The following is a 27,470-nucleotide window of genomic DNA, read 5'->3' as shown; positions in this document are numbered from 1 at the left end:
CAGGCACGCCGTTCAATGGCCGGCGAACGAGAAAGCCCCGCCCACAAGCTGTTGTGCGCCTGCGCCTCGTTCCTCCTCCCCCGCCCCCCCCACCGCAGGCGGTGGGGCTGAGGTGCTGTCATGGCGGACCCGGCGGCTCCCGGCCGGTTGGAAAGAGACGCTGGAAATCTAGGGGTACAGGAGGCGGCGGGGCCTGGAGGTAGGTGGGACTGGGTTGGCCGGGGGAAGAGGTCGCAGCCGGGCGGCTCGTCTCTGCTGCCTCGCGGGAGGCTGAGGGCTACAACTTACGCCCGTGTTCCCGGGTGTGTGTCGCAGGAGCCCTGGTGGAGCTCACCCCGACCCCAGGCGGCCTGGCTCTTGTGAGCCCCTACCACACCAACAGGGTCGGGGACCCTTTAGACCTCGTGGCGCTCGCCGAGCAGGTACAAAAGGTGAGGAATAGCCATCTCTGTACTTTAAACCCTGCGTCTTTGGGCTCTGACCTCAAATTTCATCTGCACCCTAGGACAGCTTGTGAGCTCAGCAGTATGGGTTACTATTCCATTTCACTTTATCCCCAGTTCTTTGTTGTTGTTTGTTTTTGATACAGGGTTATCATGAAACTATTAGACTAGTCTGGTCTTCAACTCATTTTCACCTGCCTCTTCCTTCCTGGGATTAAAGACATGCGCCACCAAGCTCGGCTTCTATCCCAAGTTCTTCAATAGTCAATTATTTTATGCTGCTTCTCGTAAAGTCTTTATCTGTTACCTAAGAGCTTGTGGAACTTAAATATGTGCTATTTCCTTCCTTTAAAAAAAAATTGGTGCTGGGGGTGTAGTTTAATGGTTACACCACTTGCCTAGGCTGAATTTGATCCTCAGCACTACCAAAAACATGTAAAAAGGCACAAGGTAAAATTATTTTTTTTCTTTTTTCTTTTTTCTGGAGCTGAGGATCGAACCCAGGGCCTTGTGCTTGCTAGGCAAGTGTTCTACCACTGAGCTAAATCCCCAAAAATTCCCATTTTAGATTAAAACAACAACAGAAACTGGAGACTGTTTCATCTTGCTGGATAGCCAGGCTGGCTTCCTATTCATCCTCCCAAAGGCTGGGTATTAAGAGGGGTGGCTGCCACACCTGGTGAATTTCAATGGATATGGTATTGCTATGTCGAGAGCTTAGACATTGATTACCATAACCGGTAGAATAAAGAACATATGCAAGATAATAGAAAAGGTAGTAGAAGTTTGGACACATCAGCTTTGGGCAGATTGCTTCTCTCTGGAGCTCAGGCTCTGTAAAATGAGAGGTTTGAGGTGGGAGAGCTCCTGGGTCTAAGTGAAACCCTAGGTTCATCTCTTAGCAAGACTTCCAGCTGTAGATTCCTTTTCAGTACCAGAACCTGGCTACTTTAAAAGCTTCTAGTGTCCCCTCCCTCTTGTATAAACTAGTTTATTTGGCAATCATCATGTTCAAAAGATTGTTTTAATCAAGAAAATTCATGATAATGTGCCCAAATCCCTACATAAAAAACCATGTCTGCTGTTTTAGTTAAGAAAAATTCAAATGTTTAGGAAAGGCCTTTTAATTAAAACCTTACCTTCTTATTTTTATTTTTATTTTTTAAAATAGAGATGGGAACGAAATGGAACTTCTGTGGATTAGAAGAATATCGTGTGTCTGTTTAGTCAGATCACCATTGAGAGGGAGGTAGCCAGGGACAAAATCTTGAGCAAACAACACTTTGAGTTTCTCTGAGTGACTATCATGACTCAGCCAAGGAAAGAAGGAGCACAGTTTTTGTCTTTTATAGTATAATCTAGTGAAATATAAAGGATATATTACTCTATTGCCTCCAATTCTCCAGTATAGTCAGTCCACCTTTGAGAAGCTGAATTGAAAAACACTTTAAAAACAAATTGAGAGCTGGAAAGATGGCTCAGTGGTTAAGAGCACTGACTGCTCTTTGAGAAAACCCGGGTTCAGTTACCAGCACCCACATTACAACTCACAACCATTTGTAACTCTAGTCCCGGGGGATCAAATGCCCACTTCTGGCTACTGTGGGCATTGCTTGAACATGATGCACATACACACATACAGGCAAACACCTATACCCATACAATAAAAAAATTTAAAAACTAAGTGAATCAACATATTTACTGTCTACATACTGAAATACACTTGGCTCCCTTAATGTGTGTTCAGAAAGCTTTGGGAGATTTGGTATTGAGGCATGGTTTTTGGCATTAGACTCATTCGTGTTCAGATCCTTCAACTGCCATTTATTAATGGTAAAACCATAGTTGCTACACTTGTCTGAGTCTTAATGCCTAAGTAAGGTTATTGTATCTAAGAGTTAGATGTTGTTATTAATACAGAGGTTCTTGGAGTGGTTAGGTCCAGGATCATTGCTTAGTAATCATAAATACCCTTTGGGACTGGAGAGATGGCTCAGGGGTTAAGAGTACTTGCTCTTGCAGAGGACACAGGTGTGGTTTCTAGAACGTACCTGATGGCTCCCAGCCATTCATTACTCCAGTTCCAGGGGACTGACTGCCCTCTTCTGAATTCTTCAGATGCCAGGCACATGTGGTGCACATACATACAGGCAAGACACTCATACACATATTGTCTTAGTTAGGGTTTCAATTGTTGTAAAGAGACACCATTACCATAGCAGCTTTTATAAAGGAAAACATTTAATGGGGAGCTTACAGTTTCAGAGGTTCAGTCCATTATCATTATGGTGGGGCTTGGATGCATGCAGGCTGGAGCTGAGAGTCCTACATCTTGATATGCTGGCAACAGGAAGTGAACTGAGACACTGGGTGGAATCTTGAGTATATGAGACCTCAGATCCGGCCTCCACAATGACACACTTCCTCCAACAAGGCCATACCTACTTCAACAAAGCCACATCTCCTAATAGTGCTACTCCCTTTGGGAGCCATTTTCTTTCAAACTACGGCATTCCACTCCCTGGCTCCCAAAGGCTTGTATTAGAATGCAAAAATCAGCCGGGCGGTGGTGGCGCACGCCTTTAATCCCGGCACTCGGGAGGCAGAGCCAGGCAGATCTCTGTGAGTTCGAGGCCAGCCTGGGCTACCAAGTGAGTTCCAGGAAAGGCGCGAAGCTACACAGAGAAACCCTGTCTCAAAAAACCAAAAAAAAAAAAAAAAAAAAAAAGAATGCAAAAATCAGTCCAACTTCAAAAGTCTCCATAGTCTATAGCAGTCTCAAACTTATTTAAAAGTCTAAAGTTCGGGCTGGGGAGATGGCTCAGAGGTTAAGAACACTGGCTGCTCTTCCAGAGGTCCTGAGTTCAATTCCCAGCAACCACATGGTGGCTCACAACCATCTGTACCTTCTTCTGGCCTGCAGGCATACATGCAGGCAGAACACTGTATACATAATAAATAAATAAATCTTAAAAAAAAGTCTAAAGTTCAAAGTCTCTGAGATTCATGAAATCTCTTAACTGTAATCCCCTGTAAAATCAAAATCAAAAAGTAGATCACATCCTTCCAACATATAATGGCACAGAATATACTTTACCAGCATAGTGAGGAAATGCAGGACCAAAGCAAGACTGAAAACCAGCTGGGCAAACTCCAAACTCTGCATCTCTGTGTATGATGATTACATGGAGTGTAGGACGAATGTTTTTCGGGTCCCACCAAGCCCCTGCAGGTCAGTGGCCCATTTATAGAATAATCTCTCAGAAGCTTATATTAATTATAACTTCTTGGCCATTAGCTCAGGCTTATTGCTGACTAGCTCTTATACTTAAATTAACCCATAATTCTTACCTATGTTTAGCCATGTGGCTTGGTACCTTTTCTCAGTTCTGCCTTGTCATCTTGCTTTCTCTATGTCTGGCTACCAACTCCTGACTCAGCGTTTCCTCTTCCCAGAATTCTCATCTGCTTGCTCCGCCTATACTTCCTGCCTGGCTACTGGCCAATCAGCATTTTATTAAACCAGTGTACAAGGGCATCATCCCACAGTAATGGAGGGCATGCTCATGTTTGGTGGCAGATAAGGGTGTGGAAGCACCAAAGCCCAGTGTGATTAGAGTTCAGAGTGAATGGCGATGGAGATAGATGGAGCGTTTCATTCTGGGTGTGGGGTCATTACAGTGTGGGCTTCTGAGTTGGGCCTTAGGGTAAAGATTTAAATGGCAATGGAGTAGAAAGCAGAGCTGTTGGCATAACTCCTTGAACTGCATCTTGATGAAACCCCAGGTGCCACTTGCGTTGTCACCCTACAGTTTGCTTTTCTGTCCTCTGTAGGCTGATGAATTCATCCGAGCAAATGCTACTAACAAGCTGACAGTCATTGCTGAGCAAATCCAACATTTGCAAGAACAAGCTAGGAAGGTAAGAGAGATGCATGTCCAAGGCCAGTGCAGGTTAGGCAGGCTTTCCTTTTCCTTTGCTGGGAGGATTGGCTGAACTTAGAATCATATTGTCTTCTTTGTTTTTAAATGCAAGAACTATGCCCAAGAGATTTTGTTAGTTTATTTTGTGTTGCTATGATGAAATACCTGAGGCAGGTTAACCCTAGAGTGATGTTTATTTTGTGCACAGGTTTAGAGGGTCAAGGGCATGGTGCTGGTGCAGCTCAGCTCTGGGGAGAATTCTCTAGTCACATCTAATCAGAGCAGGGCATGCGTGGGAGAACAGACGCATCTTCAAACAGAGGGCTAGAGATTCAGGTGTCAGGCCCAGGCTTTTACAACATCGAATCCTGTTTCAGTCTTCACGTCGATCTCCCTCCTGAGGGCAGTGCCTAGGAGACTCAGGACCTCCTAGTAGGCCCTCCCTCTTATGTCACTTCACTGGTGGCCAAGCTCCCAGAATCCTTTAGGAGACAAATGACATCTGAACCAAAACAGAAGTTAAGCAGAATGGGATTTGTTTCTTAGCTAGGAGAAAAGTGATTAAGATAAAGTTTTTTAAGGGAGAAAGAGTTTCTTTTATAAAAAGAAAATATACTTGACCCAGGAAAAGAGGAACTTAAGTATCCCCCAAGCCAGCTACACTCAGCATGTAAAGATCTTATCCCTCTAACAGTTTTTCCCAGCAAAGCAGCTTGTGTAATCTCTACATCTTCCGAACTGTTTGGGCCCCGGTAGTGAGTCATTGCTGCTAGGGAACCAGACTGAAAGCTTGGAAGTTTGTGCTTTGGTTGGGGGAATGTGGGTGAGGTGTGGTCCCTCTCATTACTTGCCGTACCTGTGTGTCTGGCAGGTACTGGAAGATGCTCGCAGAGATGCTGACTTGCACCACGCGGCTTGCAATATGGTGAAAAAACCTGGCAACATTTACTATCTTTACCAGCGGGAAAGTGGCCAACAGTACTTTTCCATCATTTCTCCAGAGGTAAGAACATTCATTCTCAACTCTAAACCAGCTCCAGCCTTTGAGAAACTCTGGGCATGTTTGTATGAAAATGTAAGCCTGTAGCTTGGTCAGCAGTTTCCTAGAAATGAGGTCATGTGAGCCCAGAGCCCAGGTATGATGAAAAGTTGTGAGTGCTTGAATGATATTTCTTCCTTTTCTTTTCTTTTCTTTCTTTTTTTTTTTTTTTTTTTTTTGGTTTTTCAAGACAGGGTTTCTCTGTGTAACAGTCCTGACTGTCCTGGAACTCCCTCTGTAGACCAGGCTGGCCTCGAACTCACAGAGATCTACCTGCTCTGCCTCCCAAGTGCTGGGATTAAAGGCATGCATCACCACCGCCTGGTGATATTCCTTATTTCTGATGTGTAATGTAACTTCCAATGATGGTTTGAATAGTCTGAGGTGAAAAGCACAAAAAGAAGTCTATGCCCTGAGTAGAAAAGGAACCCTGTTCACTTCTCATCCTGATGAGGACTTGCTCCTTTGCCCTCTAGGAATGGGGAGCAGGCTGTCCCCATGACTTCCTTGGTGCCTACAAGCTGCAACATGACATGTCGTGGACTCCATATGAAGATATTGAGAAGCAAGATGCTAAAATTGGCATGATGGACAAGCTGCTGAACCAGCCCATGGCCTTGCCCCCATGCACTGAACCCACCTTCCAGGGACTAACTCACTGAGTATGGCTCAGACTAGCAGCCCTCATGACAAAGGCCTGACCACTACCACCTCCTTGTCCACATTCTCTTCCATGGTGTGGGGGTTGGGGGTGGGGTGGGGCTCATGAGGACTGTGGGTTTTCGGGTGAATCATGAACTTCCTAGGAGGAGACCGTGGTGAATGTAGATGCTATGTCTGCTGTCAGTTGGGTTAGTAAGGAATCGCAGAACTCCTGTGGGATCTTCGTGGGTTCACTGATGCCCACTTACTCTGTTTCAAAGGATTGGCTAGTGCTTTCCTTCACCTCCAGCTCTTCCTCCCTTAAGTCAAAACACTGGAGAAGGAAGAGCCTTCTGCCCCCAGCAAGTTGGTGGGTCATTTTCCAAGAGGAACTGTTTTCCTGTCTCATGTCAGGTTGGTGTTGAAGCGGTCTTCAGAGGTGCCGTGCCAATCTGAGGTTGATTCAGGAATTCCAGTGTTGCCTGCAGAGGATTAAAAGAAACAACAGACAAAGCTTGGCATGGCTGGGTGAGAGTGTTGATTGTAGAGTTTTACTCCTGAGAGTGTCCTTCTGGTTTGCCCTTCTGCCCTTCCTACCTAGCAAGAGTGACTGGAGACCGAGGCAGCAGCCAAAGCCGGGCGTGTTTGGGCAGCCATCCTAACCCTTGCAGAAGTGGAGAACTGGAAGAGGTATAGAAGGCTGCAGCTATTGGACGAGTCCACTCTGAAGCCTCCTTAGGACAGCCTGAGCTCAGCACCACAGCAGGACAGACCCAAAACATGGCATTTTAAAGACACAGCGCGGAAGGGCTGGAGAGAGGGTCAGCATTGAGGGTGCTTGCTGCTCCGCCAGAGGGCCTGAGTTCTGTTCCTAGCACCCATGTCAGGCAGCTCACAACCTCCTGTAACGCCAGCTCCAGAGAGCTCACACACTTCTGATTTCCATGAGCCATGCACACCTAGATAGACACATACATACATTTAAAAGTCTTGTCAGAAAGAGACAGTGTGGAAGAGAGTAGAGCAGTGCAGATGCAAACCAAGAAAAATGACCAGCCTGGCCACAGGCTATGAGTTGACTGGGATTGTTTATTTATGAGATCTCTGTAGCTCAGGTTAGCTTGCAACTGACTAGCACAGGCTGGCCTTAGTCAATGTGATAATCCTGCCTCAGGATCCCTAGTGAGCTGAGCTATCACACATAACACATTAGCTCTGATTGAAACTCTTCTTTATTGCTTACCGAGTAAGTCATGAACTGAAGAGAGACCAGGGATGTAGCTCAGTGTTAGTGTGTTTACACGGCATGCGTGGGAGTATTTACAGAGCATGCGTGAGGCTCTGGTTCCATCTCCACTGCTGCAGACAAGCAGTACTGAACAGGGCCTTTTGTGGCCAAAACTCTCATGACTTTGAGTGAGCATTTTTGGACTCCTTCATTTCTTATTTGATTAGCTGAGTTAGTTAAATTTATAGCATATTCAGAGTGACTGCTTCGGTGCCGTGTAGTCTATTGTAATGTGTGCTGAAGAACATAAGGAATATGTATTTGAGACCACCAACCCAACTTTGGGTATGCACTGTGTCCTGATGTTCATGGCCTCCCTTATGAACAGTGCACCTTGTACCTAGAAACGGTCCATGCTTAGCACAAGAAGAAACTGAGATCTGACAAGGAACATGGCCAATACTTGGTCATTCAGTTCAAACAGAAATGTCTTGTGTGAGCTGCAGAAAGCCCCTTGATAGGAAGCTGCAGAGCTGGAAGACAGACGTTACTGGGGTATTAGTTGATCCTGACTCTAGAATATTGCCCAGATCTTCAAGAGGTTCTGACCTGTGTGGTAGTGAGGGATTTTGAGTAGTGCATAGTTAGTAGGAAGGTAACAAATTGCCACAGGGTTAGTGATTTCAAGTGACACTCATCTGTTCATGGTCTCACTGGGTCTTCAGCCTCAGGATTTCTTTGGTACTTCAAGGCTGCAGTCAGGGTTTTGGCTAGGGCTGGGTTCTCGGGGGCCTTCCTATCTGCTTCCAAGCTCACTTGATTTTGGCAGAATTTTGGTTCCTTGGAGATTGCCAGACTACCTGCTGATGATTAGGCAGAGGTCACCCTCAGCTTCTTACCCTAGGAGTCCCTGCAAATGCAGGAATGCTCTGCATCAGAGAGAAAGGATGGGAGCTCATGAGCAAATGGAAGTTCAACCTATGTAGCCCCACCACAGAAATGACGTCATCTTTGCTGTACCCTCTTTAGAAGCCAGTCTCTAGGCCAGTCCACATTTAAAGGAAACTTTTACACAAGAGCGTAAAGATCAGTGTTGAGACAGAAAGTGTAACCAATTTTGGGTAAAAGGCAAAAGTTGATTGTGATTGGATGGTGTTGATACCACAGATCTGGACTTGACATTCACCATTTGCAAAATAACCTTCTGGCTACATCCCAGTTCCCTCTGTCCTTCTCAGTCCCTTTGGCATGCAGTTATCACTCTGAGCTACTGAAAATGTAGATTTCTCTCACTTTTGACATTTCCAATGGTGAGCTGTGCCTGGAGAGCAATGGTTTCCAAAGAGGAACTTCCTGTTCAAGAAGATGTACTTCCAGCTCTGGCCACCAGGTAGTGCCAGTGCTCTTTCCTGGGTAATCTGATTACCTGGCTGAGGGATGGCTCCTGATAATGAGTGCCTGCCTGGTGGTTCTGGATACACAACTCAGAATGGGGGATTAGGACCCAATAAGTATATGTAGCAACTGCAGTTCGTCAGCACTCATCCCTCTGTCCTGGCAATTTCCTAAGCAATAAGTGCCTTCTCATTTCCAGGTCTAGAGGATGATCTCAAGACAGGGCCCTGTTTCAGAGAGACACACAGTCTGCTAGGGGAACAAGGAGGTTAACAGTTACAGCATGGTAGAAGGACTTAGTGGAGGTGTGCGAAGGACACTGTCGAATATGGGAAGACTTTGAAGGGAAGACTTCCTGTGTATAGGAGGCTTGTCTTTCGGGGCTTAGGGAGAGCTCTTTTTAGGTGGAATTTATTGGATATGCTCTTAACCTCATCAACCAAAGTAACCCTGGTCTTTACAAGAAGTGTGGTAAGACTGTTCTGGCTAGAAAGTTCTAAACTAAAGAGGTCAATGAAAGAGGAAGAGAAATGCAATTGACAAAAATAACATGAGGGTGTTGATAGCAACCTGACCCCGTGTAAGTACAGCTGAAGGGAACGCTGGCGGGCGACGGGAGAGGGACTAAGGACTGCACTACTGGACTTTGAGAAGCAGAGGCTGGACAGAGGGAAGGGTGTGAAGAGCTTCCATTCCTCATCCAGCAGGAGGCAACGATCTGGACTGAGCTAGCAGCACTGGAGTGTGAGGTGCCGGGTTGTGTCAGTGTACAGTGGAACTCCTCTGTGTTAGTATATCGGGAATTTGAGTGCTTCTAAAAGTCAGTGGCCTGTCACTTCGTTTTCTTGGGGGCCGGGGGATATGTGCACATGTGCAGGTGCCCATAGAGGCCAGAGATGCCAGACTCTTCTCTGCAAGGTCAGCACTGAGCCATCTCTCCAGTCCCGTTTGGTTTGGACTTCTCCCCCTTAGAGCTACATGACAGTGGTGTGACTTACAGTGAGCACCCTCTGACTCAATGGTGCCTAGCATTTTGAAGTGTGATAGACTGCTATCTTGTTAGCTAATACATTTGAGGACAAGAATGAGAGGAGAAAATTTCAGGCAGTTCTTTAATTTCTGGCTCAAGTGTGTTGATTCACTCAACAAAATATGGAAGAGAAAGATATTGTTGTGGGGTATTTACCAGAGAGACTGCTCAGACATGGGTTTGAGCCAATAGAAAGTCTTTATTAGCCAGCCAGTGACTACACTGGGTCTTCAGGATCCCAGTGTAGCCCCTAGCCTTTCTCAGGGTGAGCTTTTAAACACAAAAACCATGTCCTGTGTTGACCTACTTCAGTTAACAAGAATATTTAGCCAGAAGCAGAACTACAGAAGCCAAGAAAGCAAAGTTAGTACATTTAGAGACTTTCCCAGAACTATGGACTTTGATGGATTAGGTTTATGTTTTCATCTTGGCAGGTGGTGCTGAGTTTTACAGTCTGAATGGTACTTCCCCATCGAGTCAGCTGTGCTGAGGTCTGGGGCCCTGTTACAGACATTCCAATATCTTCTAGCATAATTAGTGATCTATATTTGAATCTACCTTGCTGGCTGCCCAGGCTCACTGGGTGTAACCATTGACTGAGCACCCTGTCCACCTCAGGGGTCTGGAAGGAGGCCTTACTTGTGTACTTACCTTCTCAAATTATTAGTTGCTCCCCAAACATGGATGGTATTAGTCGTAGATGAAGAGATGATGCTGTCTAGGGAACTTTAATTCTATCAGATATGTTCCCTTTATCTGATTTAATCTTCATGTGGCCCAACACCCATGAGATCTCAGCAGGAACATTTCCAGTTCAGAATGTAGCCAATGGCTATCCAGATAGCAGAGGTAAGGTCAAATTTAATCAAAGCTGTGTTTGTTTTGAGTCTAGCTGTAACCACAGTCATATCCACCTAGGTCATGTTTACCTCAGTCATGTTTTAGCAGGTAGTTCTAGAGCTCTATAGAGGTGACATACAAAATGAGTGTGGCCAATGTGGGGTGCATGCATGTCTCTAGTACACACCTGGACTCTCAGCACCTGGAAGGCTGAGGCAGGGGTCTGGATGCCAGTTTCAGACTAGTTTGCATGACAGCAAGGGAGACACTTTTGAAAAAGTTTAAAAAAAAAAAAAAAGGTGGAGCGGGGAGCTTAGGGGCTAGGCAGTAAAATACTTGCTGCATAAACAGGACCTGAGTTTGATCCTCAGCATCCACATTAAAAAAATCTGGGCATGGGGGCTGGAGAGATGACTTGGTGGTTAAGAGCACTGGCTGCTCTTCCAGAGGACCTGGGTTCAGTTTCCAGCATCCACATGGCAGCTCACAACTGTCTGTAACTCCAGTTCCAGGGGATCCAACACCATCACACAGATATACATGCAGACAAAACACCAATGAACATAAAATTAAATTTAAAAAATCTAGGCATGGACGTACATGCTTGTAATCTCAGTGCTAGCAAGATGGAGTTCACTGGCCAGCCTAGCCTAGTTGGTGAGCCCCAGCACCCTCTCTCAAAAAACAACAGCAACAAGGTGGACAGCCTTTCTGAGAATGTATACACACATTCAGCCTCCAAAATCAAATAAAAGCAAGATGAGAATGTGAGCTACTGTGGGAATTGCAACTGACCACATATCTCTGGCATTAAAACCCATGTGCAAACAGGTAAGGTTTGTTTCTTAAGGAGCTGGTGCTTGGAGTACCCGGAGAAACTACAGTTGTAAGCAGATTTGATTCAGTGGAATTGCTCACTACTTGAAAGTGTCTTCATCTTGATTTAGAATATTGTTTTATCTTGCTCCCTTCTACTTCACTTTTTCGTAATCCAGACCTCCGGGGCCAGGTTCTTGGTCCTGCCTCCCTCCTTCATGCTCTAACCCATTCCCAGGGCCTGATATCACCTTTAGGCTGCCAACTCCTACATGTTCCTAGCTCTGATCTGTACTCTGTTCATATGCATTTGTCCTGCTTCTGTACTTGACATCCCTACTTGACTCAGTTATTACAACGTAATGTGTCCACACTGACTCTGAATTTACCCCCAAGCCTTTCACATCCTCTGCATTCCCATGGCCACCTATCTCACATTGTTACTTAGTTCAAAAAAGCTAGGCTATCCTTTATTCCATTTGCTCTCCCCATGCCAGTCAGCTCTGCTTTCAAAATACAACCCCACACCCGACCCCCTCTTATCATTTCACCCTTTTCTCTTGGTCAGAGCCACCTACCTCTCTAGCCTAACTAAGGCAGTACTTTCCTGGTGGGCCTCCTTGCTTCCTTCCCCACCCTTGAGTGTCTCCACAGAGACTGCCATCATTCAACACTAGCTGTCATCCCAGCATCTGGTTCAAAACATCCCAAGGCTCTGTGTGACCCCCCCACAGAGGCAGTAGAGGGCAGTGGCATTGACTGCCCTCGTCTGTTCTTTTAGTTTTCAGACACCCAGGTCTGACTTCAGTGCCAGATTCTTTTCAGGTCTCAGCTCTACAAGTTCTTATTATAATGTTAGGTGCTAGGGACTAAGTCTAGGGCCTTTGAACACACCGAGCAAGTGCTTATAATAAGGCCGAATCCCCAGCCCAAGTCCACTGACGACTAGTGGTGGAGTTGACAGTAAATGAACTATTTGAGCCACCATTTCCTTGAGTAGAACGAGCTGGTGTCAGAGCCAGTCCAAGACCCAGGGAAACACTGTTCACACCCTCCAGCCCAGTGTCTGCCAGATGGCCTCTGGGCTCAGTGAGACCCTGTCTCCCTTGCTGATTGTGGTGTCACATGGCCTCTCTGCCCCACCCTTTCATTACCTATTGTCCGGGCCTGGATGCTCTTGCTGCAGCAGTTTAGCCTTAGTGTGGTGTGGATGTGGGACAGGTAAGGCCAGACTCTGCCTTGGAATATTATCCAGCACTGTTTCTTTCCAAGTCTGGGTGTCTCACCTGTAATCTCAGGACTTGGGAGACTGAGGCAGGAGGATCATATGAGTACAAGGCTAGCCTCAGCTACATAGTTTCAGGTTAGCCTTGTCTACAGTGTGAGACAGTGTCAAGAATAAAACAAGAAGGGTTTACTGCTGCCTGTGGTGAGGATGTGATGACTCACGCCTTTAATCCCAGCACTTGGGGGACAGAGACAGGCAGGTCCCTGAGTTAGAGGCCAGCCCGGTCTACAGAGTGAGTTTTAGGACAGCTGGGGCTACACAGAGAAACCCTGTCCCAGGGGGAAAAAGTTTCTTTCTGTGGCATACTATCCGTCTAACTGCTGAATCCAGAACCTGTCTGGAAAGCTTTTGTCCTTGCCTAGGGCCTCCCTCACACTCCTAAAATTCCTCTCACCCTGGCTGCCTCCCCATTCCCTGACATAGCCTGGGTCTTACTACCTCGTTTCTTTACAGTGACTGCCAGAACCATCTTTCTGAGAGAACCTGACCTAAACACATTGTCTTCATTTTTGGGTCTCAGTTCCTCAGGTCCTCATGCCCCTTAGAAATGTTATTGTATGTCTACACCTCCTTGTAGGTACAAAGAACCAGTCCTATAACAGGCCATACCTGCTTGGAGCTGACAGTCACTGGGCTCTTCATGATGTGGACCCCAGCCTGCTTTTCACAGTCTTCAACTCACTCCCAGCCCACCTCCAACCCCAGGCACTCAGCAGCGGGGTCTCTGCACCTCGCAGAAATCCTCTGTGAATAATGCCTCCATCCAGGTTCAAGGGGAAGAAGAAAGCAGGTACCTCCTTTGAGAGTCCACAATGCCCCACCCCTCGCCGCCCACTGCGAGATCTGTAAATTGAGGCCCCGGTGCCTCTATCCAAAGGCTCCTCAGCCCCTCCCCTGCCTTCGGGATTGTGAGCTAAGAGCCAGGCTAAAAGGCTGGACCCACATCCATGCATCCTCTCCTGGGCTGGGCCCTCCACCTCAACATCAGCAGGAAAGAGTGCAGGGGGCCCCCAGCCCCATCTAGGGATGTCTGATCTCCAGGTGAGCATTCCCCACTGACATGGAGCAGGTGGGGCAAGAAAGAGGGACAGGGACATCAGGCCAGTCAGCCCTTCGTCATCCGACAGAATTGGGTTTAACGGGGTTACCCGGACAACCCGCGTGGGAGGCTGGCGAGAGACCAGTGTTGTGACCTGTTCTCAAGAGACCAGGTCTCTGCAGGAGATGGCCTCTGGCCTCCAGGGAAAGGGTGGCAGTGTGCGTGATGAGGAAGGACAAAAGACATCACTGCTGGAGAGCACACCTTCACCCTCACCCGCCACTCACGGTGGCGCCTGGTGAGGGAACCTCTTCGTCACTCATTCCTCTCTCTAGAAACCCACAGTCATGTGAGCTCTGATTCCGGTGCTGCGGGTGGGTGGTTCTTACACTCACTATCAATTCCTGTTCCTCAATTTCTTCCCACCCCCTCTTCAATTTCGTTCCCAAACATCACAGGGCTGGCCCACAGTCACCTCTGGGTGAGCCCCATCTCAGACCTCACGGACTTGATCTCCAGTCACCCGGCTTTCGGGAGCCAGGACCTCGTATTTTTAATTCTCTTTGGCAACCACACCCCTCCCCCCATCCTTAGAGATCCTGGTAAATATCACTATGTTGGTGAAATCCTCCCTGGCCCTTGCCCTTGCCCCAGACTTGGTCTTTGCATCCTGGTATACCCAGGGCAACTGGAACATGCCCTAATTACACATAACACGTGTCTCTTCAAGCTCCTGAACATTCCATCGAGACCGTCTCTTCCGAGGGTGGCACATGGGTCTTGTTTTATTTACCAAATACACAAAGCGTGGCACAGGGAAGCATTGGAAAGAGTGAAAATGAGTAAACAATAAGGATTGGGCTGAAGGGGCTGTGGGAGCTTCATCAAAAATGGCTTCTCAGAGTCCTCAATGAAGAGGGCTAGAGTCTGGGTACATTAGACAGTCTAGCGAGAGGACCTAAGTGGTGTATTATATTAACTAACATTGAGCACTTTTATTGTCAGGCCTCATGCTTGACACAGGGGAACCCTGTCTGCATTCAAGTTGCGTCCCCTGTAAGAAAAAAGGAAGACAAGGTAGGCGAAGCCAGTAAAGAGTGCCAGGTGACACACGGTGAGCACAAGAAGCCTTCCAAGACAGCACTTACAGCTCTGGGGGTGTCAGGAACTCCTCAAGGAGGACTAGCCTAAGACCTAAGGAAGGATCCCAGAGAGGGGTTTTAGGGGCCTGGAGAGGGGGAGCTCGAGAGCTCAGCAGGGCTGGTGTGGGGCTGGGCTCCACAGAGGGATTCCAGAAGCTGGCATGGGGCCCAATCTGCTTGGAGCACAAGCCAGCTCCAGCCCTCCTCTGAAAACCTCCCCAGGCAGGCCAGCCCCTGTCTGTGCTAATGTCTCTTCCATGCTGGGTTGCATCCTCTGCTTGACTGTCCTTGAGAGAGAATTCACAGTCATCTTTGTGTCCACAGCACCGAGCATCAGATTTGCTCCTAAACCAGTATCCTGCTGTAGGAGTGAGTAGACTGCTCTCTGTTTTGGTGGACTTAAACAGCCCTTCTCAAATCCCCATCCTTTTGCTGCTGGGAGCTGTGTGTGGTTTTACAAATAGTATTTAAATAAGAAAGAAGAGACTCAGTTCAAGTCCTGGTTCCACCATTTCCAAGGACAAACTCTTTCCTATTTGGATGTCTCGCTTTTCCATCTTGTAAGATCTATGCTTGTGTCTCGTTTCTCTAGACCAGTGGTTCTCAACCTTCCTAATGCTACAACCCATTAATACAGTTCCTCATGTTGTGGTGACCCCCAACTATACAATTATCTTCATTGCTACTTCATACTGTGATTTTGCTACTGTTATGAACTGTAATCTAAATATCTGATATGCAATCCCTGTGAAAGGGTTGTTCACCCCTTACAGGGGTGATGACCCACATATTGAGAACCACTGCTCTAGACAGATAGACTGGCTGTATGTTCTTTGAAGGTAATGACTCAGGGGTTCTCTTAGCTTACACTAAGCATACAGCCTGAGAAACAGTCTGTCCTGTTTCCTGGTAGATGGCAGAGTACAGAGGAAAAAACACTCAAGACAGAGCTGCATCTCATCCTGTAACTTCAGAGTGACCTCTCCCAAGGCTTTCTCCTCTCTGCTGTGTTTGCCTTACTTGGATATATGAGCAGGGATGACAACCCTTGTTTCATTGAGCTCCCAGAGCCAGTGGGAATCCCAGGTGTCCAGTGCTTTGTGAACAGGGTAGACAGTGTAGCAGAAGGCTAATCATCAATTAAGACTAAAACATCTATGAAGTAGTATAAGTGAGGCAATGTCTGATTGCTGGAAGACTGGGCATCTGCTCAGAGAGGCAGAGACACAGGGGTGCTATTCAAGGAGATGGTAGGTGGGCTGGCAGGTGAACAGGTGCCTGGCTCAGGAACTGAGGTATATAGTCCTGTTGAGGTTGGCCTTGAATCAGGAGAGATGGCTGTGTAGATTCATGGAATGGGATGGTGCAGCCAAAATCTTCTCCCTTCATTCCCAGCTTTCCCAGGCTTACGTCATTTCCTATCTTAGGTGTTAATCCTGATGGCTTTGGTCATACAGCTGTTGATTCTTTTGGTGACTGAGGCTGCCTATGGGAACCACCCTTCAGTGATGTCTTGGAATATTCCAGTTCCAGCCCCAAGTCCACCAGCCCCTCCCTGCCTTGGATATCTTGGTGGCAGGTTTTATTTTGTTTTGTTTTGAAGCGAGCATAGTTTGTCTCAATCCCTTTTTTTTCTTTAAGATTTATTTATTTATTATGTATACAGTGTTCTGTCTGCATATACACCTGCAGGCCAGAAGAGGGCACCAGATTTCATTACGGATGGTTGTGAGCCACCATGTGGTTGCTGGGAATTGAACTCAGGACCTCTGGAAGAACAGCCAGTGCTCTTAACCGCTGAGCCATCTCTCCAGCCCGTCTCAATCCCTTTTTAATTTTTAATTTTAATTTTTTTTTGAGACAGGGGCTCACTATGTAGCTTTATCTGTCCTGAATATTTACAATGTAGACCAGGCTGGCCTTGAACTCACAGAGATCCCCCTGCCTCTGCCTCAGGTGCTAAGATTAAAGATGTGTGCCACCACATCTGGCCTTGTCTCAATTCTTGCTCAGACCTTAAGGGCTGGAACTGTCCAGAGGGCCTGCTTGGGGGCCAAGCCCAAGCCTCGAAATGAGTGAAGGATTAAAGAGAAAGTGGATGTGAGAACGAGAATTTCCTCATATCACTCAAGGGTAGGGCTACTTTGTGTGGCTGATGTGTTTATCCCATCAGTGGGGCTTGTCTGTCTCAGAGAGGACACAAGCAGTTGATGTGTAAGGAGCATATTTGTTTGGACATGGTGTAAAAACAGAGTCAAGACTGTTTGTGAAGATGGATAAGCCAGCTGGTTCCCTGCTGCTGTAAGAGATGTCATGGGTGGTCAAAGGCCTGGATGTGGCCTGTCCTGGCATGCAGAGGCTGTGGTAAGGCTATCCCAGTGAACTCCTTAGTCCTAGCCTCCAAACGACCTACTGCTGGGGTCAGAAGCAGCAGCAGATTGAGGACCAAGCATCAGGGTTTGCTTTCACTCACTGTGTGACTTTGAACAGATGTCTCCAGTTTGCTGAAGTTGTTTCCTCATTCATAAACTAGGAGAAGAAAGAGTATACCCTTTAAGCTGGCCCAGACCAAAGGAAAGAACACAGTGGAAGGTGCTGGGGAGCCACTGAATGCTGTCCACATCCATTCTGTGAAGTTGATTTCCTTCTCTGTTGGAGATAGGACCAGTGTTGTGGTGTGCCCCAAGATCTCTGAGGGAGTGAGCATAGCCTCTCTCAAGTCAGCCATTAATCTATGACAAGGCTCTGTCTCTCAGATGTGCCTTTGAGGTGTCAAAAGGCTCCTGGGAGGATGTCTGTGCTGTGGGGCCAGGGCAAGGGAGGATGGGATGACTATGTGAGTTCATCTACCCTGCTGCTAAGCTTTCCCAAACCTTGTCTTTAACTCTGGTGTTTTCACTAACTTGGAGACTCAATCAGTGAGATAGAGTGTGGAGATGATGATGTTCTGTGATGGGGTCTCTGGGAGCCTCTCTGGAGGCCCCCCTTGACCTTGGGAACCCTGTACACCTCTCTTCTGGGCTGTAGGTCAGCGCATCTTGAGCCATGAGCAGACCATTTCTCAGATGACTGAACTTTCCTGGAAGGATGTTATTAATGCCTTGTCTCTGGCCAACATGGTCCTGGGGCTCTTTTCCATCTTCTGCAGCTTCAGCAGGTAGGTCTGGGGCACAGCCTGCTCTTAGCTCAGAGGTGGAGCCTATGTCATGAGGAAGGGGAGGCAGACTTGAGACCTAGCCACTGTGGCTGAAGATCAACTTGGGGACAAGGACAGTATAGTGGCTTCAAAGTCAGGATCATGGCCTCCATGTTGCTATCAGTCTGATAAGTGACTTCAGCTAGGTCACATCTCTGAGCCTCCGTCTCTTTTTGTAGTATGAGGAGCTTGTGTTAAAATCTTTCCTATTCCTTCAGCTATAGCAGTTCAGAATGGCTAGTAGGAGAAAAAATGCATAGTAGTATTCATAGCACCCCACCACTACCTTGTTCTCTCCCCATCCCCCCACCCTCTCCTCCACAGAGCCCAGGAAAGTCTTGAACTCACTATGTGGCTTAGGCTGGCTTTGAACTTCTGATCCTTCTGCTTCCACCTCCCAACTCTGGGACTGTGGGTATGAGCCACCAAGTGCTGGGATTGTAGGTGTAAGCCACCTCACTTGGCTTTGTTCATATTTTCTGGTTCTTGAATCAGAACATATGATTTGCACATCTGACATTAGCACTGTTCTGGAAATTCTGTCATACTTAGGTACCACCAAGAAAGTGGGAGAAATTTATATTCCTGTAAGTTGGATTCTATTTCGAGGCCTTTGGCAGGTCATCTCTTTAAAGAAAACTCTTTTTTTTTTTTTTTTTTTTTTTTGGTTTTTTCGACAGGGTTTCTCTGTGTAGCTTTGTGTCTTTCCTGGAACTCACTTGGTAGTCCAGGCTGGCCTCGAACTCACAGAGATCCACCTGGCTCTGCCTCCCGAGTGCTGGGATTACAGGCGTGCGCCACCACCGCCCGGCTTTAAAGAAAACTCTTTATGGTATGCTCCTGATGTACTTGATTCTCCAGGCCTGGCATGTGACTTCTTTCTGAATCTGTTTTTCAGTCATAAATTTGGAGTTTTGTAGTCTAATAAAGTGGGAGGAGGCACATCTGTGGCAGGAAAAACTCAGTTTAACCAAATCTTCTGAGAGGGTAATTTTATGTTACAATTATAAGTTCTGTTATTTTCATTTAGCCTCAGGCCCCTCTAGACACTCAGTTGTGGTCTAAGGAATGTTAAAGTTGCTTGGGGATGGCTGAGGTCAGAGGTCAGGCTCTTTGCTTCTGCTGGGTCACCTAAGCACTGTGATCCAGTGCAGAGCTGGCAGTGGACCTCTGGGGGCAGGTTTTTCTCTGGACTGTGTGGCTACTCACAAAGGGACCATATGGGAGCATAGGATGGATGAGGTGAATGAAGAATGTGAGGGCTAGAGGAACTCTGGGAAACTACTTAGAGTAGAGCCAGCATCAAATGTGAGAGAATGTGGGAGACACAGGGATCCTTGCCACACTTCAAACCCAAGAGAACTGTGGCAGACACTGGCTGACCCATACCACGTGAGCGATGCCAACACCTATTGCTAATCCATAGAAAATCAGCAAGCACATTCACCTTGGCGGCACCATTCGGTGTCTGGATGTAACTGACACCTGTAGACACTTTGTCCAAGAACACAGAATGCACAGTATCCTCAAGCTCTCTTGGAGGATTTCTTCTGCACTCTAGGCATATACAAGACTAGAAGTCATAAAGAAGGTGATTTTAAGTCAAATGGAACTAAAGCTGAGAAACAGAAAGAATGCACAGTCCTGACCCGGGATAGCTCCTGGGAGAGCACTTGCCTAGAATGTGTGAGGCCCAAGCTTCAGTCTCCAGTACTGAAGAAGAAAAGAAAAAAAGTACCAGATGGTTAAGGTTGCAGGCAAATTAGAATTGAGCCAGGTATGGTGGCATAAGCTTGTAATCCCAGAATTTGGGAGGTGGAGGCAGAGGAGGATCAAGAGTCTTCAGACCAGGGTTGGGGGAGATGGCTCAGATGACAGTGCTGTGGCACAAGCATGAGGGCCTGAGTTCAGTTCTTAGCTGCCATGTAAGAAAGCTGGCCATGTGGTGTGCATTCAGAATCCCGGTGCTGGGGAGGTGGAGACAGGAGAGCCTACAGGGCTCACTGGCCATCCAGCCTTGCCAAACCAGTGAGCCCCAGGTCTCAGTGAGAAACCCTGTTTCACAAAATAGGGCCAGTGGCTCCTAAAGAACAGTTGTCTTAGTTACCTTTCCTACTGCTGTGATAAAACACCACGACAAAGGCAACTACAAAAGAAAGCATTTAGTTGGGTTTACAGTTTCCTAGGATGAGCGTTCAGGATGGCAGAGCAAAGGCACGTGTCAGAAATAGCTGAGGGCTCCCATCTTGATCTGAACGCCAGGGGCAGAGAGAGTGACACTGGGAATGGCAGGAGTCTTTTGAAACTTCAAAGTCTGTCCCCATGACACACCTTCTTCAACAAGGCGACACTTAATCCTTCCCAAACAGTTCTACCAACTGGGGACCAAGTATTTGAACATATGAGCTATGGGGGACATTCTCATTCAAACCCCCACAGAATGAAAGAAAGGAAAGGAGAGAAGAGGGGGAAGAGAAGAAAGGAGAGGAAGTCACAGCACAAGTCCTTCATTTCACAAGCGGAGAAAGAGACAGAGAGAGACAAACAGTAATTTATCTGAAGAGTCACAGTGGGACAGTGGCAGAGGCTGCACTAGGAACTAGGAATGAGTCTGTGCCATCACATACACTGAGGCTTAAGAGTTAGAAGGGGCCGGGTGGTAGTGGTGCATGCTTTTAATCCCAGCACTTGGGAGGCAGAGGCAGGTGGATCTCTGAGTTTGAGGCTAGCCTGGTCTACGGAGCGAGTTTCAAGACAGCCAGGGCTACACAGAGAAACTCTGTCTCAAAATATCCTCCCCCCTCAAAAAAAAAAAAAGAGTTGTAAGGGACCTTGGTGATTACTGGAGGTTGGGAGTGTCAGAGAACCTCTTTAAACTATGGTTTGGAGGCTGAAAAGCTGGCTCAGTGGTTAAGAGCACTGGCTGCTCTTCTAGAGAGCCTGGGTTTGATTATCAGCACCCATATGGTGTGGCTCACAGCCATCTGTAGCTCATCCCATGAGATCCCACATCCTCTTCTGGTCTTCCTGGGCAATGCATTGAATGTGGTGCAGACATATATGCAGGCAATAACAAGTCAGACACATAAAATAATACAAGCAATTATTAAAAAAGACTATGGTTAGGAGTTTGGGAGGGACAGAGCCATATATGAGGGTGTGTGTGAAACACTTAAAGCAGTGTATACCAGAGGAGATATGAGTGAGGGAATGCACATGGGTATGCTTATGTGTGAGGGTGTAGGAGTTTGTCAAGAGTGGGTGGTACGAGAAGCTGCCCTGCTGACCTGCACTCTAGGAAACCCCACTGTGCTTCCTGGATGCTGCTGATCAGCTTCCTGTTAGACATGGCAATAGGGACGATGACCAGACACCTCAACATCTGCCACAAATTGGGTGAGTCTGGACCTCAGCCCCCCTCTAGTCCCTACCCTGCATCCATCTCAGGCTGCCATCCATCCTCTCCATCAGGCAGGCCTTCCTCAGTCACCCCCGATTGTTCATATGCCTCTGTTAACAGCGGAAGCAGTCCTGCCCTGGGAGTCAGGCTGTCTGCAGCCAGGAGCCATCTCCTGGGTTGGCTCTCTTCCCCATCTTTGCCCCGTCCTCACCGTAGGGTTTAGTCCTTATCTTCCTCACCCCTCTGCTTTAATTTCATTTACTCTTCTTCTGATTTATGTGATTTTGCTGAAGATTTTGGTCTTGTGTTTATAGTGTATTATTATGTTATTTTGAGTTTTATGAGGTAAGATTTCCCTTTGAGTTACTCAAGCAGTTTCTTTGCTGTTTATCCTTTCTTGCCTTCCAAGTGTTCACTGGGCTCACCTTCATTCTAAGTGAAGAATATCCTCTATAGATTTATTAGTGAAGTGAGGAGGATGGTGAGGGTCAGTGAGATGAGAAACACCCCTAGGCAAAGCAGCTGGTTCAAAGTACCTCAAAATGTTTTCATGTAAGATTTTGCCTGAAAAAGGTCCTAAGGCTTGTGAACTTGTGTGCTAAGCCTTGCATGTTGAGTGATGAGGACCAGCAGAGGCAGAGCTGGGGGGTGGGGGGACGACCCAGACTTTGATGTACAGGCCATCTTTAGGGAGCAGCTGCTGCCCTCTGAGACCCCAGCACCCCAACTGTCACTGCTCCAGCCACCTGAGAGAGGCTAGAGTGTAGACCACATGCCCGTAAGTTAACCTTGACCTCTGAAGCAGGACTTGAGCTGAATGATTTTGCTGTCTTCACCACCTTTGGCCTGGCTTCGGCTCTGCTGCTTGGTGTGGAAGGGCCTCTGAATGGGTTCCTGGCCGTCATCTATGTCTTAACGACGTCTTTCCGCCTGTGTTTCTATTCAACTGGTGAGTGGAACCCAGTCTATCTTAGGACTGTGACAGGGATCAAGGGGCAGGAGAAACTGTTGGGAACCAGAAGCCAGCAGCCACTCATGGACTCCCTCTTCCTCCTCATGAGCCCCGTGCCTACTGCAAGTTGAGGCTGTACTGGCAGAGCCCTGGTCTAAGAGAAATGAGCTCTTGCTTCTTGAGCATCTATGGCTCTGTCCTGTATTGTATTTGTATGGAGCATTGCTTTGCACACTCTAGAAATGGGGTTCCCCAGTTCCCCCAAACAAGAGAAGCTGTGATAAAGGGAGGGTAGCTGCCTTCCTAAGACCACACAGAAAGGGGTGCAAACCCAGCACTGAGCTCAGACTGGCTTCCAAGGACTCCTTTAAGGTGTGGGTACCCCTGGTCTACACTAATTGCCTGCTGTCCCCCAGAAACCAACACAAAGCCAAACCTGCACAGCATCTGCTAGTAATGACCAAATGAGCTACACCCTCCTCCGCACCCCTGGGCTAAGGGAATTTGGTAGCTCAGGGAGAGGAGCCCCAAAGTGACAGATGCCCTTGAAGCCAGGAAGCTGCTGACCCCATGATCTTTCCCTAGGAGGTCCCTCTGCATACAAAGGTCTACCCTGCCCCTACGCTTCCTGTGTTTTGGCCTCCACCTGCCTTCTGACTAAGGGCAACACGTTTATCCTCTGCTGCATGGCCTCACTCATGATTCTGTTCATGATCGACCAGAGTTGCTACCCACACGATGAGATCCTGGAGTCAGAGAACTGGAAAAAAGTGGTTTATATGGGAGGTGAGTTCAGATAACTGCCACCAGATGTTTACCGTCACAGTGTCTCACAGCAGCTTTGTCCATGCCCTTTGTCTCCTGCACTTCTCACATCAGCATTATCCAACATAGGACACAGTGACTATTTCTTAGTGTCTGAAAATACTAAATGTACTCACCTCCATGGAGGCCTTTTTCTTTATGCTCTAATTTCCGGTGCATAGAATTAGGCTGTGCTCAATAAATACCTACCTAATGTTAATGAGTTCAGTAGAATTTAGGGAATGTGTGCCTATGTGCTAGGTACAGGGAGTCAATCTGGCACTAGACAGTCCTTGTCTCAGGTAAGGAGAAAGTTACTGAAAACCAAAACAAACCAACAAATAAAAATGGCCAAAATAATTGGAAACAAACAAAACTGGGTACAGTGGCTTGTATTTGTAATTCCAGTTCTTAGGAGGCTGAGGCTGGAGGATCATTGCAAATTCCAGATATAGTGAGTTCCAGGACAGCCTGAGCTATAGAGTGAAATTCTGTCTAAAGCAATAAATAAAGTAACTACAAACAGTTTGGTTTTTTTTTTTTTTTTTTTTTTTTTTTTGGTTTTTCGAGACAGGGTTTCTCTGTGTAGCTTTGCGCCTTTCCTGGAACTCACTTGGTAGTCCAGGCTGGCCTCGAACTCACAGAGATCCGCCTGGCTCTGCCTCCCGAGTGCTGGGATTAAAGGCATGCGCCACCACCGCCCGGCTTTACAAACAGTTTGATGCTCTGGGAAAGTACAGGGTGCTCTCAGAGGGTGACTCATTTAGACCGAGATGACGTGAGAGGAGGAAATGCTCTTTATGTTTAAGTGAGATTGGAAAGATAAGCTCACAGATGAGTAGGAAGAGTGGTTCAGGAGAGGACACTGTTTTGTGATGGCTGGGAGACCAAGAAGGTGCTGGAAATGTTAGTGGAGCAGTGTGGCTGGAACTTGTGGGGGAAGACCCAGGTAGCAGGTGATAGATGGTCAGGGCAGCAGCTTCCTGACAACCACTGGACTGTGGAGAACAGACAGCAGGTACCAGGAGGAGGTGTTCAGATGGGAGGTGGTGGCGTGATGGATGAAGAAGGCAACTGGCCTTGAGATAAGCCCTGGGGGCTGGAGTTTCTCCCATTATTCCTTTGCTGTGAATCCACTCTGGGTGGTTGTAGGGTTTCCTTCAGGTGTATACCTTATGTGGCATTAGTACAGTATGCTTAACCAAGTTGTGGTGTGCTGGCTCTCCTGTGCCTAGGCAGAGGCAGAATGGCGAGGAGAGTCTGGGTTTGTAGCTAAACATACCTCAGTTGAAGCTCTGACTTCTGCACATTTTGAACTCAGTTTTCTTCACCTATAAATAAAGCTCCAAGTTGCTAGCTTAGAGCCTCACTGAGATTGAATGAGGCAATGAGGTAGTTCTCTGGTGGCTCCTGGGCTATAAATGACAATTGCTGCTCCATCTTTTCTTTTTTTTAAATTTTTTTATTTTATTTTATTAAGATTTATTTATTTATTATGTATACAGTATTCTGCCTGCATGTGTCCCTGCAGGCTAGAAGAGGGCACCAGATCTCATTACAGGTGGCTGTGAGCCACCATGTGGTTGCCGGGAATTGAACTCAGGACCTCTAGAGGAGCAGTCAGTGCTCTTAACCATTGAGCCATCTCTCCAGCCCCTGCTCCATCTTTTCTACCTCCCCTCTCCTAGCTCCTAGCAAGTGTTTCCCTCAGAGGTCACTGTTCCTGGAGTGTTCCCCTTTGCTCAAATAAACCATACACTTAGCATGAGACTCCTGGGCTGCACTGCTGTGTGAATTAAGGAGGAAATGGCACCTCACAGATTCTGACACCAGTTAATGTCAGTATTGTACACATTTCAAAGTGGATGCTGTTGATCTTCCGCTTGCCTGGGGGACAACCAGTTACCTCAGATTGAAGACCCTTCTTCCTACAGAGCTCCAGACTTCAAGAAGCTGGCCATGGCTAGTTTTGGAGAGATAATGCCATCTATTTTTTAGGACAGTTTTGGCTTTAAACATCGCCTCCTTGCCTCAGCAGATCAATGACTGCTCTCCAATTGCAGTATTCAAAACTCTAGCACATCTTAACTGATTCTTGTCCCCAGAAATGACCTTTTGTTAGGTCACCTGTCATGATCTAGCAGGATTTCACCAAATACATGGTGGTCAGGTTGGGCCTGTAGCCTGGCTGGAAGAGTACTTGCTTAGCCTGCACAGATCCCTGGGGTTTGATCTATAGTACTGCACACACTGGCTGTGGTGGTGCATACCTGTAAGCTCAGCACTCTGGAGGTGGGTCAGAAGTTCACAGTCCTCCTCAGCTACATAGCAAGTTTGAGGCCAGCCTGTGTTACGTGAGAGCCTGTCATGAGACTATTGTTGCCCCATATTCTTATTAACTGAGGAAGACTGTCTAGTTTTTAAATGTCAGGCCTCTGTGTAAGTTACTTCCCCTCTATCATCTATGAGGAACACAGATGCAATTCTAAGTCATGGGAGTATTATGAAGTGAAGCAATCGGTAGTACCTAGCAGAGTAGCTAGTACTGAGTAGATGTGCCACTAATTTTGGAGTCCTTATTCCTGATAGTGTTTCATCTGCAATTCAGATGGTCTTGGGAGTTCCTGACTAGATCCAGGCTCAGCAATTTGTTAACAGTGGCCTCAGGACTCAGCATGTACTCATAGCTAAAACCAGTTAGAACACAAGGATGTGGGCTGGTGACATATGACCTTAATCCTAGCACTCGGGAGGCAGAGGCAGCTGGAGCTCGAGTTCTAGGCCAGCCTGGTCTACAGAGCCAGTTCAAGGACAGCCAGGGCTAGAACAGAGAAACCTGTCTTGACAAACTGAAACAAACAAATAAAAAGAAGAAACAAGGATGTGGCTCAGGATCAGCAGAGGGCAAAGGTGCATGGGAAGTGACCACGAAATGAGATGCGGATTCCCAGAGTCCTCTCCAGGTGGCATCAGAGTCACATTCAATTCCTCAAGCCCTGAACTGCAGTCATTCACATGAAGCACTGTCTCCCAGGGAAGGTCATCAGAGACTCACTTAGGGACCCTCTGCCTAGCAGGTACCGAATTCCAGACTCCTGAAAGAGAGTGGCTGCTCAGCACAGACCATGGACTTGCATAGTCTAGGCAAAGCGAGCCACTCTGCTTACTCAGAGATCTTGGTGTGAGAGCGGAGGTCATTCTGTAAGCAGTCTCAGGCATGTAACCTTGCATGTTAAACTCCAAACAATCAGGAAGATTTTTTCCCCCAAGAAAAGGTTCTGGTCAACTTGATTCAGTTTGGCCAGGACTTGGCTTCTGGTCCGAGATCAACAGAATGGACCCTGAGGTTGCATTAGCTTCCAATTAAGGGCTTACATATACTTACTAAACTGACCTTAAACATGGGGCTTCTGCCTCTCTTGGTGCTGTTTCCTCAGCTCTGTGGGTGACCTGTGAGGGACAGAGGGTGGGGTAGGAGCCATGTGAGGCACTTCATGAAACTGAGCGTCTGCTTCTCTCTTCACAGGTGTTATCATGCTGTTCCTCTCCCCATTCTCACTCACCGCCTTTTACTGCCTCATCTGGTCGCTCTCCTACATCTTCTTCCCAGATGCACTGTGGGGCAGGGGAATTTGTATTAAGCTCTAGCAAGGAGGAAACCACAGCTTCACCACTCCTGCTGGCTCTGTGGGCTCTGCACTTAGCATGCTGGATCAAGACCTGCCTCATCCTCACTAAAGCTTTCCTGGCACCTGTGTTCTCATATGCTATCTCTTGTCTTGAATCACAGCAACCCACAGTGCGCCCAGAAGCCTTTGCTTTTTTCTCCTTATTCAGGGTTCAGACTACCTTTTGGGTAATACTTGAAACAGGTTTTTTTGTTTGCTTTTTGTGTTTTTTGAGACAGGTTTCTCTGTGTTGCCCAGGCTGTCCTGGAACTCACTCTGTAGGCTGGCCTTGAACTCAGAGATCTGCCTGTCTCTGCCTCTTGAGTGCTGGGATTAAAAGTATGCACCACCACCACCCATTTTGGGTAATACTTGAATCAGTTATGTACGATAAACTTTTGTTTCCAAGCTAAGTTTGGGCTGGGTTTGAGTTTCAGCTCAGGATTAGGAGTTCCAGGCCAGCCTTGGATACATGAGATGTTATCTCAAAAAATTGATTGGCAGCCCAAATGCATCACCTGGTGTATTAGTCAGGGTTCTCTAGAGGAACAGAACAGATAGAATGAATCTGTCTCTGTCGGTCTGTTTATCTATCTATCTATCTATCTATCTATCTATCTATCTA

General features: G+C 47.2%; 2 protein-coding genes and 1 long non-coding RNA gene across 12 annotated transcripts; 2 read left to right on the top strand and 1 right to left on the bottom strand.

Moving 5' to 3' along the window:
• Positions 1-64: 64 nt before the first annotated feature.
• On the top strand, positions 65-6,560 carry C2H1orf50 (chromosome 2 C1orf50 homolog). Of its 2 annotated transcripts, XM_059254869.1 has the most exons (6): positions 65-199; positions 316-431; positions 4,278-4,364; positions 5,238-5,369; positions 5,882-6,067; positions 6,462-6,560. In XM_059254869.1, exons 1-5 carry the CDS (start codon positions 121-123, stop codon positions 6,065-6,067), a joined length of 600 nt encoding a protein of 199 aa, XP_059110852.1. In that variant the 5' UTR covers positions 65-120; the 3' UTR covers positions 6,462-6,560. The 2 variants fall into 2 exon arrangements, with proteins under 2 accessions (XP_059110852.1, XP_059110851.1); XM_059254868.1 differs by having other exon boundaries at positions 68-199; positions 5,882-6,560.
• LOC131903971 (uncharacterized) lies at positions 4,542-13,709 on the bottom strand. The gene is made up of 3 exons (XR_009377638.1): positions 13,254-13,709; positions 6,317-6,529; positions 4,542-4,868 (listed from the first exon to the last, which is right to left on the bottom strand). It is a non-coding gene; the product is annotated as an uncharacterized LOC131903971 (long non-coding RNA).
• Tmem269 (transmembrane protein 269) lies at positions 12,500-26,940 on the top strand. Of its 9 annotated transcripts, none has more exons than XM_059254861.1 (8): positions 12,500-12,577; positions 13,222-13,434; positions 14,689-14,760; positions 17,853-17,982; positions 21,266-21,417; positions 22,224-22,370; positions 22,959-23,159; positions 26,704-26,940. In XM_059254861.1, the coding sequence occupies exons 2-8, from the start codon at positions 13,398-13,400 to the stop codon at positions 26,823-26,825; spliced, it is 861 nt and encodes a 286-aa protein (XP_059110844.1). In that variant the 5' UTR covers positions 12,500-12,577; positions 13,222-13,397; the 3' UTR covers positions 26,826-26,940. The 9 variants fall into 9 exon arrangements, with proteins under 9 accessions (XP_059110844.1, XP_059110848.1, XP_059110843.1 ...); XM_059254865.1 differs by having other exon boundaries at positions 14,689-14,797; XM_059254860.1 differs by lacking the exons at positions 12,500-12,577; positions 13,222-13,434 and adding an exon at positions 13,554-13,685 and having other exon boundaries at positions 14,689-14,797.
• Positions 26,941-27,470: the final 530 nt, after the last annotated feature.

Source organism: Peromyscus eremicus, chromosome 2 (assembly GCF_949786415.1).
Source record: "Peromyscus eremicus chromosome 2, PerEre_H2_v1, whole genome shotgun sequence".
Lineage (NCBI taxonomy): Eukaryota > Metazoa > Chordata > Mammalia > Rodentia > Cricetidae > Peromyscus > Peromyscus eremicus.
Note: the sequence above shows the minus strand (reverse complement) of the source record. Positions and strands in the feature narration are given on the sequence as shown.